The sequence below is a fragment of the Amblyomma maculatum genome, chromosome 1 (assembly GCF_055883805.1).
Source record: "Amblyomma maculatum isolate TAMU_Amacu chromosome 1, ASM5588380v1, whole genome shotgun sequence".
NCBI lineage: Eukaryota > Metazoa > Arthropoda > Arachnida > Ixodida > Ixodidae > Amblyomma > Amblyomma maculatum.
In genome coordinates, this window is record NC_139344.1 from 298,679,222 (window position 1) to 298,696,052 (window position 16,831).

General features: G+C 44.3%; 2 protein-coding genes across 2 annotated transcripts in view; one reads left to right on the plus strand and one right to left on the minus strand.

The window, feature by feature from the left end:
• The window catches only part of HPS1 (Hermansky-Pudlak syndrome 1 protein), a 117,803-nt gene that overhangs the window by 87,514 nt on the left and 13,458 nt on the right, over positions 1–16,831 (plus strand). Inside the window, exons 11-13 of the mRNA XM_084591641.1 lie at positions 7,560–7,662; positions 7,732–7,845; positions 10,903–10,991. Coding sequence (XP_084447767.1) covers positions 7,560–7,662; positions 7,732–7,845; positions 10,903–10,991 — 306 coding nt within the window. The remainder of the gene's footprint in view (positions 1–7,559; positions 7,663–7,731; positions 7,846–10,902; positions 10,992–16,831) is intronic.
• LOC146206874 (uncharacterized) lies at positions 12,524–13,111 on the minus strand. The gene has a single exon (XM_084587071.1). It carries the CDS (start codon positions 13,090–13,092, stop codon positions 12,622–12,624), a length of 471 nt encoding a protein of 156 aa, XP_084443197.1. The 5' UTR covers positions 13,093–13,111; the 3' UTR covers positions 12,524–12,621.

Genomic DNA, 16,831 nt, shown 5'->3' on the forward strand with positions numbered 1-16,831 from the left:
GTGTGCAGGAAGTGCTAGGTTTGATTACAAGTGCTCCTATGTACCCATCAGTTTTCCATGAGTGCAAGCTTTCCCGTGGCCTGGTACTCTGCTTTTCTAGGGTGAAATGCTTTTGAAAAGAATCTTTGATGATGGGTCGATTTATTGCCCTATCAAAAAATTCAACCTTTTACACAGATGTGTGCAGTGCACACTCTTAGCTCTTTTTTTTACTTCATTTGTATTTGGAAGGCCAAGAAACATTTCATGATGGCAGGTGTAAGGAGGAGAATCCTCAGCCTTGCATCATCATATTGAAGGTAGCAAAAAGTCGAGTGATTGGAGCATCTGCCTCGTGTGCAGGATGTTCTGGGTTTGATTCCATGTGCTCCTGTGTACTCATCAGTTTTCCATGACTACAAGCTTTCCCGTGGCCTGGTACCGTGCTTTTCTTGGGTGAAATGCTGCAGAAAAGAATCTTTAATGGGTTGATTTATTGCACTATCAAAAAATTCAACCTTTTACACAGATGTGTGCAGTGCACACTCTTAGCTCTTTTTTTTACTTCATTTGTATTCGGAAGACCAAGAAACATTTCATGATGGGAGGTATGAAGAGGAGAATCCTCAGCCTTGCATCATCATATTGAAGGGAGCAAAAAGTCCAGTGATTGGAGCATCTGCCTCGTGTGCAGGAAGTGCTGGGCTCTATTCCAAGTGCTGCTCTGTACCCATCAGTTTTCCATGAGTGCAAGCATTCCCGTGGCTTGGTACCGTGCTTTTCTAGGTGAAATGCTTTGGAAAAGTGTCTTTGATGGGTCGAATTATTGCACTATCAAACAATTTAACCTTCTACAAAGATGTGTGCAGTGCACACTCTTAGTTCTTTTTTTTTACTTCATTTGTATTCGGAAAGCCGAGAAATATTTCATGATGGCAGGTGTAAGGAGGAGAATCCTCAGCCTTGCATCATCATATTGAAGGTAGCAAAAAGTCGAGTGATTGGAGCATCTGCCTGGTGTGCAGGAAGTGCTGGGTTTGATTACAACTGCTCCTCTGTACCCATCAGTTTTCCATGAGTGCAAGCTTTCCCGTGGCCTGGTACCATGCTTTACTGGGGGGAAATGCTTTGGAAAAGAATCTTTGATGGGTCGATTTATTGCACTGTCAAACAATTTAACCTTTTACACAGATGTGTGCAGTGCACACTCGCGGCTCTTTTTTACTTCATTTGTATTCGGAAGACCAAGAAACCGTTCATGATATGAGGTATAGAGAGGAGAATCTTTATCCGTGCATCATCATATTGAAGGTAGCAAAAAGTCCAGTTATTGGAGCATCTGCATCGTGTGCAGGAAGTGCTAAGCTCTATTCCAAGTGCTCCTGTGTACCCATCAGTTTTCCATGAGTGCAAGCTTTCCCGTGGCCTGGTACCATGCTTTTCTGGGGTGAAATGGTTTGGAAAAGAATCTTTGATGGGTCGATTTATTGCTCTATCAAACAATTTAACGTTTTACATACATGTGTGCAGTGCAGACTTGCAGCTCTTGGGCTCATTTTTTGTTAGTTGCATTTTGCATTCTTTGTGTCTTAAGGAGGGTTTTTGGGCTATATTGCAAACATGGTAAATAGCATTTGTTTTGCAGTGAGTAGGGTAGCATGTTGCTTGCCACTTTTGTAGCCAGTCACAATATTTACATCTAGTTTTGCCACCAGCACCCTGCTTTTTACATTGGCATAATGTGGCACTGTTTGAATGTTGCTGCATTTACAAAATCTTTTTTTGACGTAGCAGTTTTTCATATTTCATGGCGTTTGTTTTCATTGTGAGAAAAATCTTATCAGTAGCATACATCGTAAAAAAAGCTGAAGAATTAGATCTTTCTTGGGACGCTCTGCATTTGGTTTTGGATTTCTTGCCCAGAATGCAGTAGACAAAATAGTTTTTCAACTTTATTTAATTGAAGCAAACGTAATAGTGTTGCATACCATGAATAACAACATGGTTGAAGTTGCTTCCGCCTATGCACCTCTTTACTGGGCACCGGGTATAATTTAGGGCTAGTGCGGGGAGTATTTACATATGCTGAATTAACCCTTTGACTGTCAAATATTTCGAAAAAAAATTCACCTCCAGGGTCGAATTTTTTAAACGCTATATGCTTAGCGCTGTACCCTTACGGCAAAAACAAAGGGTTAAAAAGAGTGCAACAAGAAAAGGAACAAGTTAGTTTCAGTAAAAACCATATGCAAACAAATCTCGAACAGCAGCTCTCAGGAACAAGAAATTAACCCATTCGCTTCCAAAGACTGCAATTTTCCGTCCAGCGGTGAAAGAGCCAAAGGGGAAAACGAAGGTGAAAAAATGAGAAAGGTTCAATGCTACTGAACCGAATATGGAGCAAGAGCATTAGCTGCGGGTGACCGAGCGTTTTTTTCTTCTTCTTCTTGTTCTCTTTTTTTTTTTTTTCGTCTTCTTGTTTTCTTCTTTGCAGCTGTTCAAGGTGCATTCGTGACTGCGCCCACGAACTACGCGATGGGCCGAAACCTGGTGTAGTATTGATTTCACAATAGATAGATGCTTCTCGGCAAATAATAACCCAACTGCAAAACAACCTTGGCCCTTTGATGGTTTATTTTCAGCAGACAACTTGACTGACCCTGGCCCCAGCTAGGTATAAGGTTGGGATTGGTTATTCAGTTAAGTTTTGCCAAGTCAAATCAATTATTCTCAACATTAGTACAGGTTTTTGGCTATGCCAGGGCGCCAATTTTGGCAGCTGCATGTTCACATTCGCAGTAAAATGGTTCAAGTTTAAGTGAAACTCGCAATATAATGCATTCGTTGCGATCATTGCATGCTACAAAAGAAGTAAATAAAAGTGCATAACAAAAACTGCTGTGCAAAGAAATGGTTTTCACTAGAAACCGCAAGGTGAAAAGGCTGAAAATATAACAAATGCTCTTCGCATAGTAATTAACAGAATTTCTGCAACAAAGTAAAACTAAGCACTAAGAAAACTGGTAACAAATATGTCACGCAATGCTCTGTGAGTTATAACCAGTAAAATGTGTTTCCAGCTATTTGCAGAAAATAATTTGTGCGTGGCTCCGGCACAAAGCAGTCCTCGGATGGCCTGATTGAATATATGTGAATTTGCAATGTAGGAGTACACAACTGCTTCAGGAATTCCCGATAACATATGCTTGAAAAGTACAGGAGGTACAGTAGTTGGTAATTGGTAATTGTAAATTTGCTGTATACTAACCTAAATTGAGCAAACAGTTCATCAGGATAGTGTAGAACATTAGCAATGCAGCGAACTGCCTTTTTTTCGAGCCTATGTAATCCTGTTATGTTCTTTGTTTAGTAATTGTGGCCCAAATGAACGGGGAGTAGTTAATGTGCGACCGAAAGAGGTAGTTAATGCTGGTTGGAAAAATATCTCGAGGTTGATGTAGTAAGCCAGCAGTAGAAAAGCGCTTTTTGACTAGCTGCTGAATTTTGCATGCCAACTCCTATGGTGCGACAGTATCACCCCTAAAGCCTTGTGCTCTTCTACAAGAGAGCTGTCCATGTGCAGCTCGCTAACCAAGCTTGTTTTTTGAAGCAGACTACATGGCTTTTGTAGGGTTTATCCTTAAGCTGTTTTTGCAGAGCAACTTGCAGAGGGTGTCATTGTCAACAAGTGGGAGCTGTTATCTGATGTGAAAGGTATCATCAGCATGCAAAATGAATTTGGCATGCTTGTCAATACAGACGTTAAGCAAAAACGGTCCCAAGATGCTGCCTTGAGGAACACTGTGTGATATTCTTTAGATGCCATTGATCACTACAGACTGCATGCTTCTTGCAAGATAAGAGCGAATGAGGCACATGCCATAATGCTGTACCTTATTACAGTATGATTAAGGCATATCCGTAGCGTCGGTCTCTATATTTTTTATTTCTTTTGCACCAGAAGGGTGGACTCGGATAGAGCATCCTTTTCTGAACCCATGCTGGCATTCTGAGAAGAAAAAAAAGGGCCTTAGATACTAGTCGGTAGTTGGCAGCATCATTTTTGTGAAACTTGCGCGCTTCATGTTGAGAACCTATCAAAGCAAGGTTATATATGTGTGCGAAGGTTAGACAGATGGATATTATCTGTGTCAGTGCTTTTACTGTTAAGTGACATGAATATGTAGTATACTTCAGGCGTGTTTGCTGGCATTGTAAAAATAGTATCCGAGATGCTGTAGTCAAAGAAGGATGATGTCTCACAAGGAGTTGCATTGTTAATTATGACGCTGATGTAATGTGTGTTAAAATGCTCTGCTAGAGCACTTCATCTTGTACATTAGGCACAGCGGTGCGCAGGCCGAATGTGTCGTTTACAATTTTTCAGGCGAGATATTGAGACACCCTGAAACAGCTGCTGAAGGTGCTTTCCTCAGCTCAGATGTAATTCGATGCATAATTTCTTGAACTGTGCAGATATGTAAGAATTGCGCGTTTTTAAGAAAAGAGTGAAAACCTTGTTTTTCTCTTGGATCATTTTTACCGGCTCTATATCAGTCCATGGTTTTCTTATTGATCGTTGCTGCTTAACAGATTTCATATTGAAACACGTATTATAATGCTCAGAAAATATGGGCATAAATGTATCATATGCTTAAAAACCCCCTACGGGGGTATTACACTTCGGCTCCCCCTAGCAACACAATATGTTGCCTGAATCATTTCAAATGTCAGTTTGTAATGTTGCCTAGATGTCACATTTTTATCACCAGGCAATGATATACACTAAGGTTAGTATGTTTGGGTAACATACAAGATTACCCTTACATTGAATAGACAGGAATTGAACAAAATAACGATACGGCTTTAATTTGTGCAGCATTGGGTAAAACACACAAGCACCCTACATGAAGAAAATTGGTGACCCTCTGAACGTTCTGCAATGTTGAAGCAAACATAGCGGCTTTTTAAGGCAAGAGATGTCTGGCAGGGAACATAATTAACATTTCCAGGGTGACCAGGTCCAACATTTCAATCGTACATGAAGCACTTCATCAAAGAAACAGAAAACGCACTGCACACATGTGCAACTTTTACTGAACATCCCCCACACAAGGCCCTCATTTGAGAGAAGTCGAAAGAAGTTATTGTAATCATTTTTAAACTTACGATGGCGAAATGAAAAATAAAGGGCATGATTGCATTGCTAACATTTTTTATTTAAAAACTCCACTCTGCCATCTTTTTGCGAACGTTATGCAAATGCATTTGCTAAAAACAGACAATGCCTATTGATATATTGCTTTGATGTCCTTCAGTTCATCAGAAAGCAGCAGGATTCAATAGACCATGACATTGCCAGCACAATATGCTAAGCTCGTCAACCTTACGTTGCAAATTTCAGTCCACCTATTGCGTGCAACTTGCGACTGGCTCAAAGTGCTTGGTCAATCTTGTGGGCAGCCAACCATGGCTCCAACTGTAACCTGTGTAATTGGCAGCCAAGCAGGGCCTGCTTTGGTTGGCTGAGAATACTGGCTGCCAAGTTGTTTAGTGACGGTCGGCCAATTTCATTTGGGAACAGATGAGGCCACATGTGAACCCCTTAGCTTTTATGCCAGGTAACAATTGCCAACTAGACTTGCAAATATTTTCGCATACATCAACTTTTCAGTCTAGGGGAGGCAAGAGACTCGCACATGCTGAGATTCATGTGCTTCTGTTTGCCATTTCGGATTGTGGTTATCCAAGTGTCAGTTCATTAGCGCTTGGCCACAACGAAGATATGGGGGCTTTGATGCCCTCTGGCTTGATTTTCAATAATGCAGAGATGTGCCAAAAGCTACAGAAATTTTTTTTTTTCGCTGTTTATAATAGCTGTGTCCTCTACAAGAAATCAAGTGGAACAAAAATGTCCTGCATTTACTACAAGTTTGACCTGGCTGTTGCCTGGATCCATCTCCAGTAGGGTTAGAGTCCTGTGAGTTGGCTCGTTTTGCTCAGAAGACAATGCTATGAAGCGGAAGTCATCACACAGGTGCCTAGGGGAAAAGAAGCAAGAATTGTAGGGAATGCAAAAAATGCAACATCCGGTTTCCCACACGTTAAGTTTTTGCACACACATTGCACGCGTGTGCCGAGAGCTCAATAAGACAAAACTTGTTCCACTGTGGCATTTATAGCATGAGATAATGCTGATAGTTTCAAGCAGCTTGTGCCTCGCTGCATGCTCATAAAGAATGCTGCTCTAGGAATATAGACAAAACAATGGAAGCGAATGGGTTAAACATGCAAGCAAGAGGTCAACAGAAGGAAGCCAAGATGGGATCAAAGAGATAGCAATTAGTCTGCAAGATAAAAGAAACACTAGTAACAAGAACAATCGGATAGTGAAAAGCATGAGATAAAAAGGTGAAACCAGTCAAGATGCTAGAAAGTGTAAAAAGTGCATAAACGATGGATGGGTGTAAAATGAATCGAGAGACCTACAACATATCGATAAAACCTCCAACAACCTGATAAAACCTGGGAAAGAAGAAATTTTAGAAATAAAAATAGGTCTGTGTAGAATTCACTGCTGAGCCAACAGAAAGTGTGGCAGAATGAAGGAAATAACAAAGTTTGGCCGAGGAGTTTGAGATTAGAACGTAAATAGCACATGTCGGAATTAATGTGGAAAAGCACTTAAAAACAGCCTTAAAGGGTGCCCTTTGCCAAAGCTGAAACCCGCATCACATAGTATTCCATCTGCTCAGTGCAAGAGGGCTTATGTAGGTGCACCCATGTTGCGATGTGGTGCTACTAACACGACGTTACTAACTGGCACCACCCTTGAGTTATATGTTGTATAGTTAAAGCATGCAATTAAGAGTGCGGAGGAACTTCTGTGCGTGCAGACCCGGGCGCTGCCTCGTTCTTCGCGGACCACTACATGGTGTCAGAAGTGGGGTTCGAACCCATGCCCACTTTCGACTACATGAGAAGAGGTATGGGTAACTGATGCCAAATGCACTGCACAAGTCCTCAGCTGAGCACAGCAGCCGCAGTCTTATGTCATGGAGACACAAAATGGTACAATACAGCTTAACCGGCGGCATTTAGTGGTGTTTGTGTCCGAGATGGAAGAATTCTCCAAACTCATCCCCTTCACGCCATGAAGAGCCTGGCACTTTCAGTACCTGGTTTGAGCATTGCAGCTCTGGCGCTACATGGTCCGGCAGTTCTAGCATTCCAACTCCGGAGGTACCTGGTTTGCCATCTCCTGTTGTACCTCCAAAAAAGACTGAATTTGTCTTCCCTGGGGGCCACGATGTGGCACTATAAATATGATTGGTGTTACTAACCCGATTACCAGAAGGCTCTTGTGTTATTTGTTGTATATTTAAAGCATGCAGTAAAGAGTGCGCAGACACTTCCGTGCGAGCCACCTTCTGCCTGTTGAATGTGTATTGTGCTGAGCCTTTTGGGAATGACCTTGGCGTAATGTCTAGGAAAGGTGCTCGTCACTCTAGCTACTCTGAGCTGAGGTGGGGTGAAATTCTGCGCCGTGTTGGCAGAGGCCTTGACTGTGTGCATAACAGATTTTCTGCACAGTACCCCGGCCTGCTTCATTTTGTATACATAAATCGAACAGCCAACCGGATGCTAGCAACAAGCATCAATTCTGCAGAACTTGGGGCCAAGGTAATGTTTCACTACCTTATTCACTGGCTGGTACGTGGGCAAAACATGCTATCATATGTCTATCTGCAGGTGTGGAGAGGGTGGGAGTCTGCCCAGCGCTACTGCCATGAGGGATCATTCACCGCCATGTGGGCAGATGAGGACGTGCACTTTTCGTACACCCTCTGGTTCGAGAACCACGCAGTGAGTTGGCCAGCTCTGACTGGGAGGAATGTGGGAACAACAAGCACTGTTGTGGCTGTGGTGCACCACTGAGAATTTGATCTTCCAGGAAAGAGCTCTCCCAGATTTTATTTTGGCATCACTAAAAGTGCAAAAATATTCCTTAAAGGGTATGCTTGAATGTAGCCTATTTTCCCAAGGGTAGCTATCATTCTCTGAAGGTCCATGTCATCCTCTCAGTGTGTGGAGTCAAATCCGAATCGGTAGAGGCATGGCTGCCAGTTTCAGGAGGGAGACTATGATGCCAATTACAAAACTCACTAAACCTGGAGATCAATAATACCCCAATAATACTAACATTAATTGGTAGTATATGCAGTAATAAGAGCACACATTAGGGTGGAGCTCAACGTACACAAAAGATAGAAATCAGCATTTCTCTCTGCAAGAATGCCAATAAGGATAAAAATCAGCTTTCATTCACTTACTTTTGTGGCCGCATCCCCTCTCTTTTGCTCCTCAAGGTGGTATCAGAAACACCGCTCTTGTAGGTCCTAGAAGCGTAAGCATGCAGTGAGCAGTAGGTGCGAAACTTAAAATAGAATGTCAGCATCATTCTCGTACAGCGAAAACATCAAAGGGTTCAATATGCAAGTTTTCATTCTTTCCACGAACAGTTTCAAGTGTGGAATTTACTTCCTGCTGAATAGTGTCTCAGATTTTCTTCCACTGCAGAGGACATTGCATGAATCTGTTTTAGCTCAGCCTTGCTGTAATATATATTTACTCCCATAATGCTCGCACTCGAGTAATGTTCGCACCCCCAACGTTGGGCATCGAAAATTGGAATTTTTTTTTCCTCGCATAATCATCGCACCACCATAATTACCACCGCGAGAGTTGTCTGCTAGTAGTAACAAGCGCCATAGTTGGAGCGCTACTGAACCTAGCTGGCCTCGTTGTGAGCATGCACTACCAGGCGGCGATAGCATGCTGAGGTAGATCATCATCATCTTCATCGGTTATGCTCTTGTTTTTTTTTACCTCCATTATGTTCGTAGTCATCGCCATTTTGCGAGGTGTCTTCGCGTCTTGTCATTGTTCCTTAGTTCCATTCGTGTTACTTTCTTTGTTCCACCGTCTACCGTGTTCTTGGTGCCACATCGCAGTGAGGCGGTAAGCAAGTTATACGGCTGCTTTTAAGCTGAAAGCTTTCGAGTACAGGCTACAGCATAGCAACCACGCTGCCAGCAGGCACTTCAGCAACAACTTCTGCGTAGTGCGCTACTGGAGACAGCAATTGCAGTGTCTATACGGACTCGGATCAAGTCTCTGATCAAGAGTAGAACTGTATGGTCTGCTGTGAGCATTATACCACGGAACGCGGGGAGTGATGATGAGGCTGCATGTGGTAAATAAAGTGCTTTTGGCAACCCTGTACTTTTATAACAAGGGTAAGTTCTGCTTGAAAGTAATGTTTTGGAAATATTTACAATCGCTGACCTAAGAATCCCGATTCGTACCTATTTACATTTGCTTTTAGCACTTCAAAACATTTGCTCGAAAGTTTTCCCTGCATAATTATCGCGCCCCCCAACTTAGCATCAATTTTCTGCGAAAAAAAGTGCGAGCATTATGCGAATAAATATGGTACTACATTATACTACTTTGTGTGATTGGATGCCTTATACCTTGTATTTATTGTGCTGTTTTTATTCCTCTTGCACTTGAAATAACACTGTTGCTTGCATAGTCTTTAATTAAACAAAGACTGAGGCTGCGTCCACGACGTTGTGAGAATCAACCGGCGGTAACTGCGTGCACAACGCGACTGACCCTCGCGCCACCTTGCGCCGCCTGGGAGATCTCTGCTGATTTTGCACCCTCGCCTCGTCTCCGCACGCTGCGCATGCACCTTCGACGCCTTTCGTCCGGTCGTGGATTGCCTGGTTGCGCGGAGCCTTCGTAGCCACATGTGACGTGAGAATGATTGAAGTTAGGGCTAGATTTAGCAGTTTCGCAGAATTTGAATAAGAATTCCACGAGTTTCAAGTAAAAAACAATGTCCTTTTTGTTAGTAAAGCATTTTGTTAAGCTGCACAAACATCACATGGTACGCTGGCTTATATGCCTCCATCAAACAACAGCTGCTGCCACAACTGGGATTGAGCCCACATCCTAACCATTGAGCCACCAGGGCAGGTGGAAAATTATATGAAACTGCCAAAGGCCTAAAGATACGGCTTCTTGAATTAGAAAACAAGTTCTGTGGTGGGGAAAAAAGTTCTGCGTTTGTCTTGCAAAGTGAAATATACTATAGGGAGCCACTACTTGGCCATAAATTTGATTTGGAGAAACAGCTGCAAAAAAAAAAAAGCTTTAACAGGAACGCTGTAGTCCTTGCTCAAAGGTCATACTCATGACAACTTGAAAATCTCCACTTTCCAGACCACGGTGTTAATGCCAACGAACAGCAATTAAAATAAAAATAAAGCTGAATGCGCCGCGCACACTGATCAGCTACGACTCCGGCAAAACGAGCGAAATCGGCAGAGTGAACGCAGCCCAGTCGGTGATCAGCTACGACTCCGGCGAAGCGAGCGAAATTGGCAGAGATCTCCCAGATGGCGCAAGGTGGCACGAGGGTCGGTCGCGTCGTGCACGCAGACACCGCCGGTTGACTCTTACGACGTCGTGGATGCAGCCTCAGTCTTGTTTTTAATGTAACTAGTTTTGTGCTTTTATTTCTGTTTCTTTTACCTTGGTTTATGTAAATAATCCCCTCAGTATTTTTCAAGAGATATTTTTAATAAGTAAATTTGGCATCTTAAGTATCTCAAATTTCACAAGTAACTCCCAGTTTTGTTAGTGCTTGATAAGCCACCAGTTTCTTGTGGCCACCTTGGTCACCAGAAGCACAAGTGCATGCAACATATTGCTGGTTTAAAATGCACCAAATATGACTGATGTCAGTAGCCTCTCTTTATTACCTACTGATAGCAAAATTTGTCTCCCTGGATTATTTCATTGCGAGAATATACTGGGGGAATGCAGTGCTGTTTGATGGTTTGTTACCAGGGCAAGACTGTGAAACCCAAGTGTGCTGTAAACCCTGCCAGCCTGCAGCAGATGACTTACCCTGGAGTAGTTTCCAGCAGCTTTTATGGGTAAGCTGACCTTGGGAAGCTTTTCATGGTCCTCCACTATACTATGCCTCATGTTGCTCTTAAAATCAGTTGCCACGTGATGGTGTTGCAGGGCTTGCCATACTTGATGTGGTGGTCTAGCTGCACCCATTTTCTACTGAATGGAGTAGCAGGCAACCCCTTGAGGGGATTCTGCAGCATGTGTTAACTTTCCTGTAATTATGGGCAGCTACGCAATGCCTGCAGTAGGTTGAGAGATGCTGCTTACTTCTGGTCGCGAGAGAAAGCACCAGCCCTCTAAGGAAGCTGCACAGGTGGCTGTAGTTGGCTGGCAAGCTGGCGCCTGACGTTCATCATCATCAGCCGGACTGTACCCACTGCAGGGCCTCTCCCATTTTCCTCCATTAACCTGGTTCTGTGCTAGCTGCATTCACTTGACCCCTGCCCTTCGAATTTCTTAATCTCATCCTACCATTTTCTGCTGCCCCCTGCTACACTTACCTTCCCTTGGTATCCAATTGGTTACTCTTAGAGATAATCAGTTATCCTTTCTCTGAACTACATGTCCTGCCCATGTCCATTTCTTCTTCTTAATTTCAACTAGAATGTCAGTAACTTGAGTTATTTCTCTGACCCACTCAGTGTGCTTCCTATCTCTTAACGTTACACCTACCATTTTCCATTCCATGGCTCACTGCGTTGTCTTCAACTGAAGTAAAACTCTTTTCGTTAACCTCCATGGTTCAGCCCCATAGGGACCGGGCGCCCATTGTATGGCGCCACTGTAGCCTTGGCGGAACAGCGCTGCCCGCGGCGGAGTGCCAAGGCAGCTGAGCGGCTCAGTTGTTTCTGTTCTGTGAGGGGTTTTTGAGCATGTCCCTACTCGTCGTTTTGCGGTGTGGCTTTGAGCTGCTTTGAGTAATCGCAAGGAGTATTTTTCAACCAGGAAATCTTGAAAAAGGAAAGGGCCGTCTTCGGCAGGGCGTGCGTGTTTTTTTTTTTATTTTTTAAACCGCCCGGCGCATGGTATTTCTGTTATATTCTCGAAAATGCCGCGCGCGTGATTTCACCATGCGCTAGGGATACCTTCGTTAGGCGCTTGTAAAGATGACTTCGAAGACTGGAATTACGCCTGCACTGCACGTTCATCTTGTATTAGGTCTAGTCGAAACCCGCCTGGAGATCAAATTCCGCCGAGCCGGGTAGCCATGGCGCCGTAGTGGTGGTAGTTGTAATGGTCAGCGTTCATGTAAAATGAAAAAGATGCTGCACCTGTCTTTTTTGGTAATAGCTAGGCTCAAACGATTCAGAGTAGAATAATAGCAAATGACATTCCAGTTTCAACATTGCAATGAGAGCTGGAAAGGAGAAAAATAAACGAGCAAGGCAAAAGTAGGATCCTATTTATGGCTGGAAAAGCTAACACACATATACTTCCAGGACTTCCTGCACAATTACGCTACAATAGCTCATTGAACCCGGCCTTGAGACTGTCAAACTTAATCATAGTATATATAAGCCAAATAAATACAGTCCAGCCCCCTTATAACGAACTTGATCGTCACACGGCATTTGTTCATTGTATCCAAAGTTCGTAGTAAGTGGACCACCTATAATACGGGCAAAAGAGCAAGTGAGACGAAAGTTAACTTTATTTTTGAAAAAAGTCCGTGATGCATGTCTGCTTCTTCAAAGCTGATCGCATCACTGCCGTTTCTAATTTTTCCAGCCCGGTAATATGTTCATCGCCAAGGCCTCTGCTGCACACAAGTTCCTTAAGCGACGCGATGTAACCGATCACGGTTGAAGCGTTCACAGCAACCGGCGGTAGAGCAGCATCCTCGTCATCGACCTCGTTGGTCTCTGGGCAGTCACGAAGCGCTCGCACTTCATGCACAATAGATTCGTCAGTGCATGGCTCCGCAATGTCGCCGTCGTCACCAGCAGAAACGAAATCGTCCCAGGCAACGTCAAGTCCGGCCAGCTGCGTGTCAACGACGCGTTGCCACAAGTCCTCGTGCGACCGGCCTTCTGGTGGGTGATCTATGGCGTCCTTGGTGCCTGGGCCCATAAAATCCGCCTTGCGGAAGCAATTTGCTATGCACTCCGCGGTGAGTTCCATGCACTCCGCGGTGAGTTCCATCCACGCCGCTTTCAACATATCCACGGCGGCAAGCAAACTGATGCGAACTGGCATGGCAGCATCAGTCGCGATCAACAAGCGTTGGATGACGCGCCGCCGGTAGCACACCTTGAACGCATGAATGATGCCCATATCCAGCAGCTGAATTTTGCAGGTTGCATTGGGAAGCAAGAAGAGCACTGTCACCGCACTCAAGAAAGGCTGCAACTCCCCGATCTGGGAAAGGCACAGATGCAGCAACGATGTCAACGCAGTGCCATCGCACAGAAAGAATCGAAGGCGCAATGCCCTCAGCTCGGGATGGCAACGGAGCAACAAAGGGAGAACTGGTTTGAGCCGGTAGAGCAGGCGCCTGACTTTCCGGATTGGCCGACGCAGATCACGTGGATGCATCACAGCAACGCGGGCGGCGCCACTTTCTCTTTCGTCACCGCACGCGCGCTTTTTCGTTTTCATTTTTCAACGCGCGCTTTTTCTTTTTTTACTTTATTTTACCCACAAAGGAGCGCCGGGGGACGCTTTGTGCGCTCTGTGTTTGCGTCGTGTCAGGGGAACACAAAGTGCGCAAAATTCGCCTGCCGTGGGTTCGCACTCGAGTGAAACCGCGCCAAACACCGCCGGCTCGGTCAACTACGGGGGCCCGACAGCTTCGCGGTCTCTCTAACTGAGTGTTGAGGCCACAACAGTTCGTCCTATGTGAGACACTGTGCCATTGCCCCAATATATATTTTGACGGTAGCACCGTCCTCGTTCGTACTAAGCGAGCGTTCGTTATATCTGCGGCTGTTATAAGTGGGCTGGACTGTAATACCACATCAGCATCAATTTTACATATACGACAATGCTCTTGGTGAACACGTCTGAGCTGCTATATATAATTGACTTAGAAAATATTATACTATAAATACCTTTCTCTCGACATGCTGCAGAGGTTGTGAAAAGAAAAAAAAATTTAATTTCCTGCTATCAGCGGCCCTATTTTTTCGGACGCCTGCTATGATAGAGAGATCTTGGTAGTATTTGGCTTTTGCTTATTTAGGCGTTCTCTCAGCGCAGGAAGTTCAATACGATATACCGCAGTTGCCTTGAACATTTGAAGGCAATAGTCCAATACTGTCAAACTGTTACATACAATAAAAAACACACACACACACACACACAGTGTGATGTGTTGTAAGATAAGCCACCGACAACTAAGAGAGCGTTCTATTGTTAAATGAATCTGTCTGATGGCTCATTCGCTAAGGTGTTCTACTTTCTCACCGTACCACGAACTTGCGGGGCCGATACCTGACCTCGATACCTAATGAGTGTGAGGGGACACGACCATGTAGGTAGTTTTCTATTTGCATATAAAGGAATCCGGATAACTGAAAGCCATTCTTTTTACAACTTTGTCACTGCAGCTTGCCGGACTGCCGCTAAATCTGTTTACATTGGCCATAGAAGCAATTTCTGAGAGAGGTAAAACGGTCTTGTCTTACTACGCCACAATCAGGAAATCTCACGTTCACTAAAACGCCAATGAGAAACGTGTATTTAGGCGAGTCAGGAAATGGGCGCTGCTGAGAAAATGCATAAACCCGTGTCAGGTGCAACGTAAATGCGAAAAAAAAAAATTGCTACACGGCCTTCGAAATAAAAAAAAATGCTACATTTATGCTCGTTTCCACAAATTAAAATGTATTTTTTTCTTGTTCGACTTTTATATGAAGCTGATAGCAGATTTTGTGACCATGCAGTATTGATTGAGCTGTGAAATTAATGATTTTATTAGGCGAAATGGACATGCCACAAACAAACAAATTCTAAAGGTATCAACGCAGAGCTTTCAGCACATTTTCATTGGTTGACAAACGAAGAGAGGAAAAAGGACAAGATCATGGTAATAGGAATTGTTCATGTCTCCTATCTGCTCTTTCTGTTAAGAGAACAAAGTAAAATAACTATGACTATGTCAGCGAAAGTAGCTGCACAAACATTGTCTCTGCCCATCACTGAAGATCGTAACGCAGCCCGAACGACGATGGTGGAGCTGTCTTTTCTTTTTCCGTGCTGGGGTTTTCGTGTACACAGGCGGAGAAATGCTAGCGTTGTAACTTACGCTGTTGGGTTACTTCGATTTCCAATTGTCAATAAAGTGACTACAATTGAAGGAGTGCGGCTTCGACTCCAAGACTCTCGTGTCGTCACTCCTGGGGAGCAGAAGGCACAAAGCATCCGGTAGCAACCGGAATTTTAAAAATTCGGCACTTGCCATGACCACACAGTAACCAAATACGTAGATACGTGCCTCTGCCTTTCAAAGAATCATACTTAGGTCACCCGCCACTTATGCTTGTGTGGAAACCCGTAGAAATGAATCGACTTAAAAGCATCCGACGAGTTTGCGTAGCTGCCAGTGCAGCCAACAACGCACCACGTTTCGTCAGCCTTGTTTGGCCAGACTTCGTTTCACTGGACATATTCACACAACTAGCCCAACTTTCTGCTCTCTTGAGGATATATTCACGCACAACATGATCGAAACCTTAGGATTTCCAATTTCCACACAAACCAACGACAAACAGCACGCTCCAATGCGCCGGCACGGGCCAGCGCATGCCAGCGATTGAACGATGCGCTTAGAGGCGGCGCCACCCGTTCAGCTGTCCGGTCCCTATAGGTCAGTACCAGTAGGATTCAACTACACTTTCCTCTTGAGTGATACCGGTAAGCTGCTATACTCGGGGACAACTTTCTGTGGCAATGTGGTGGAAGCTACGGAGCTGAAACGCACCAGCTCGCTTCGTACAAGAATATAGTGCTGCAAGAAATTTCGTAGGTGATGCTCTGGAATGTTATACCATTACGGAACTATTAACCTTATTATTGTATCAGGCTTACACTACAGTACTAGCCAATACAGCGGGAGTTTAATGCGCAGCGTTCATGTCGATTGTTGCACGGCTTGTCGACCATCTCGCAAAGCGGAAGTAACAAACGCGGGGTCGGGTGGGATGCGTCTGCCGCTTTTCCCCGCCCATTTCTGCGTGCGTTCGAGACGCGCGTCTGTTTTTGACAGCGTACGTCGTGCGCAGTGTTGAATACCGTGGCCAGGTACTCGGAGCTACATGGCGTAGTAACACAGTTAGGAAAGCTCCGCCCCCGTTGCTTTGATTCCATTGCCACAGAAAGTTGTCCCCGAGTATAGTCATAATGTTTGAGTACCTTCTAAATGCGCTTCATCCCTATCTTATTCTCCTAGTTATTTTCCTTTCATGGTCCAGATCTGCGGTCACTGCCTGTCCTAAGTTGGCGTATTCGCCTACCACTTCCAACGCTTTGCTACCCATTTTAAACTCCTGTTCCTTTCACAGGCTTTTCAGCATTACCTTAGTCTGCATATTAATCTTTAGGCCTACCTTTCTGCTTCTCCTGTCTAATCATTTATCATTAATTGCAGTCGGTCCCCTGAGTTACTTAACAAGGCAATGTCGTCAGCGAATCGCAATTACTGAGATAATTTCCATCGACCCTGATGCCTAGCTGCTCCCATTCCATGCCTTTGAATACACTCTCTAAGCAAGCGGTAAATAGCACTGGGGAGATTGTGTCTCCTTGCCTAACACCGTTCTTAATTGGAATTTTATCACTTTCTTTATTCAGTTTTACTGTGTCTTTTAAGATTGGTCATAAGCACGGTGATGCTGACTGCCTGTCACGGTTGCCGCTTGAA

Coding starts and splice junctions, on each gene's coding strand:
- LOC146206874 (XM_084587071.1), bottom strand. CDS start 13,092: ATGGAACTCACCGCGGAGTGCATAGCAAATTGCTTCCGCAAGGCGGAT.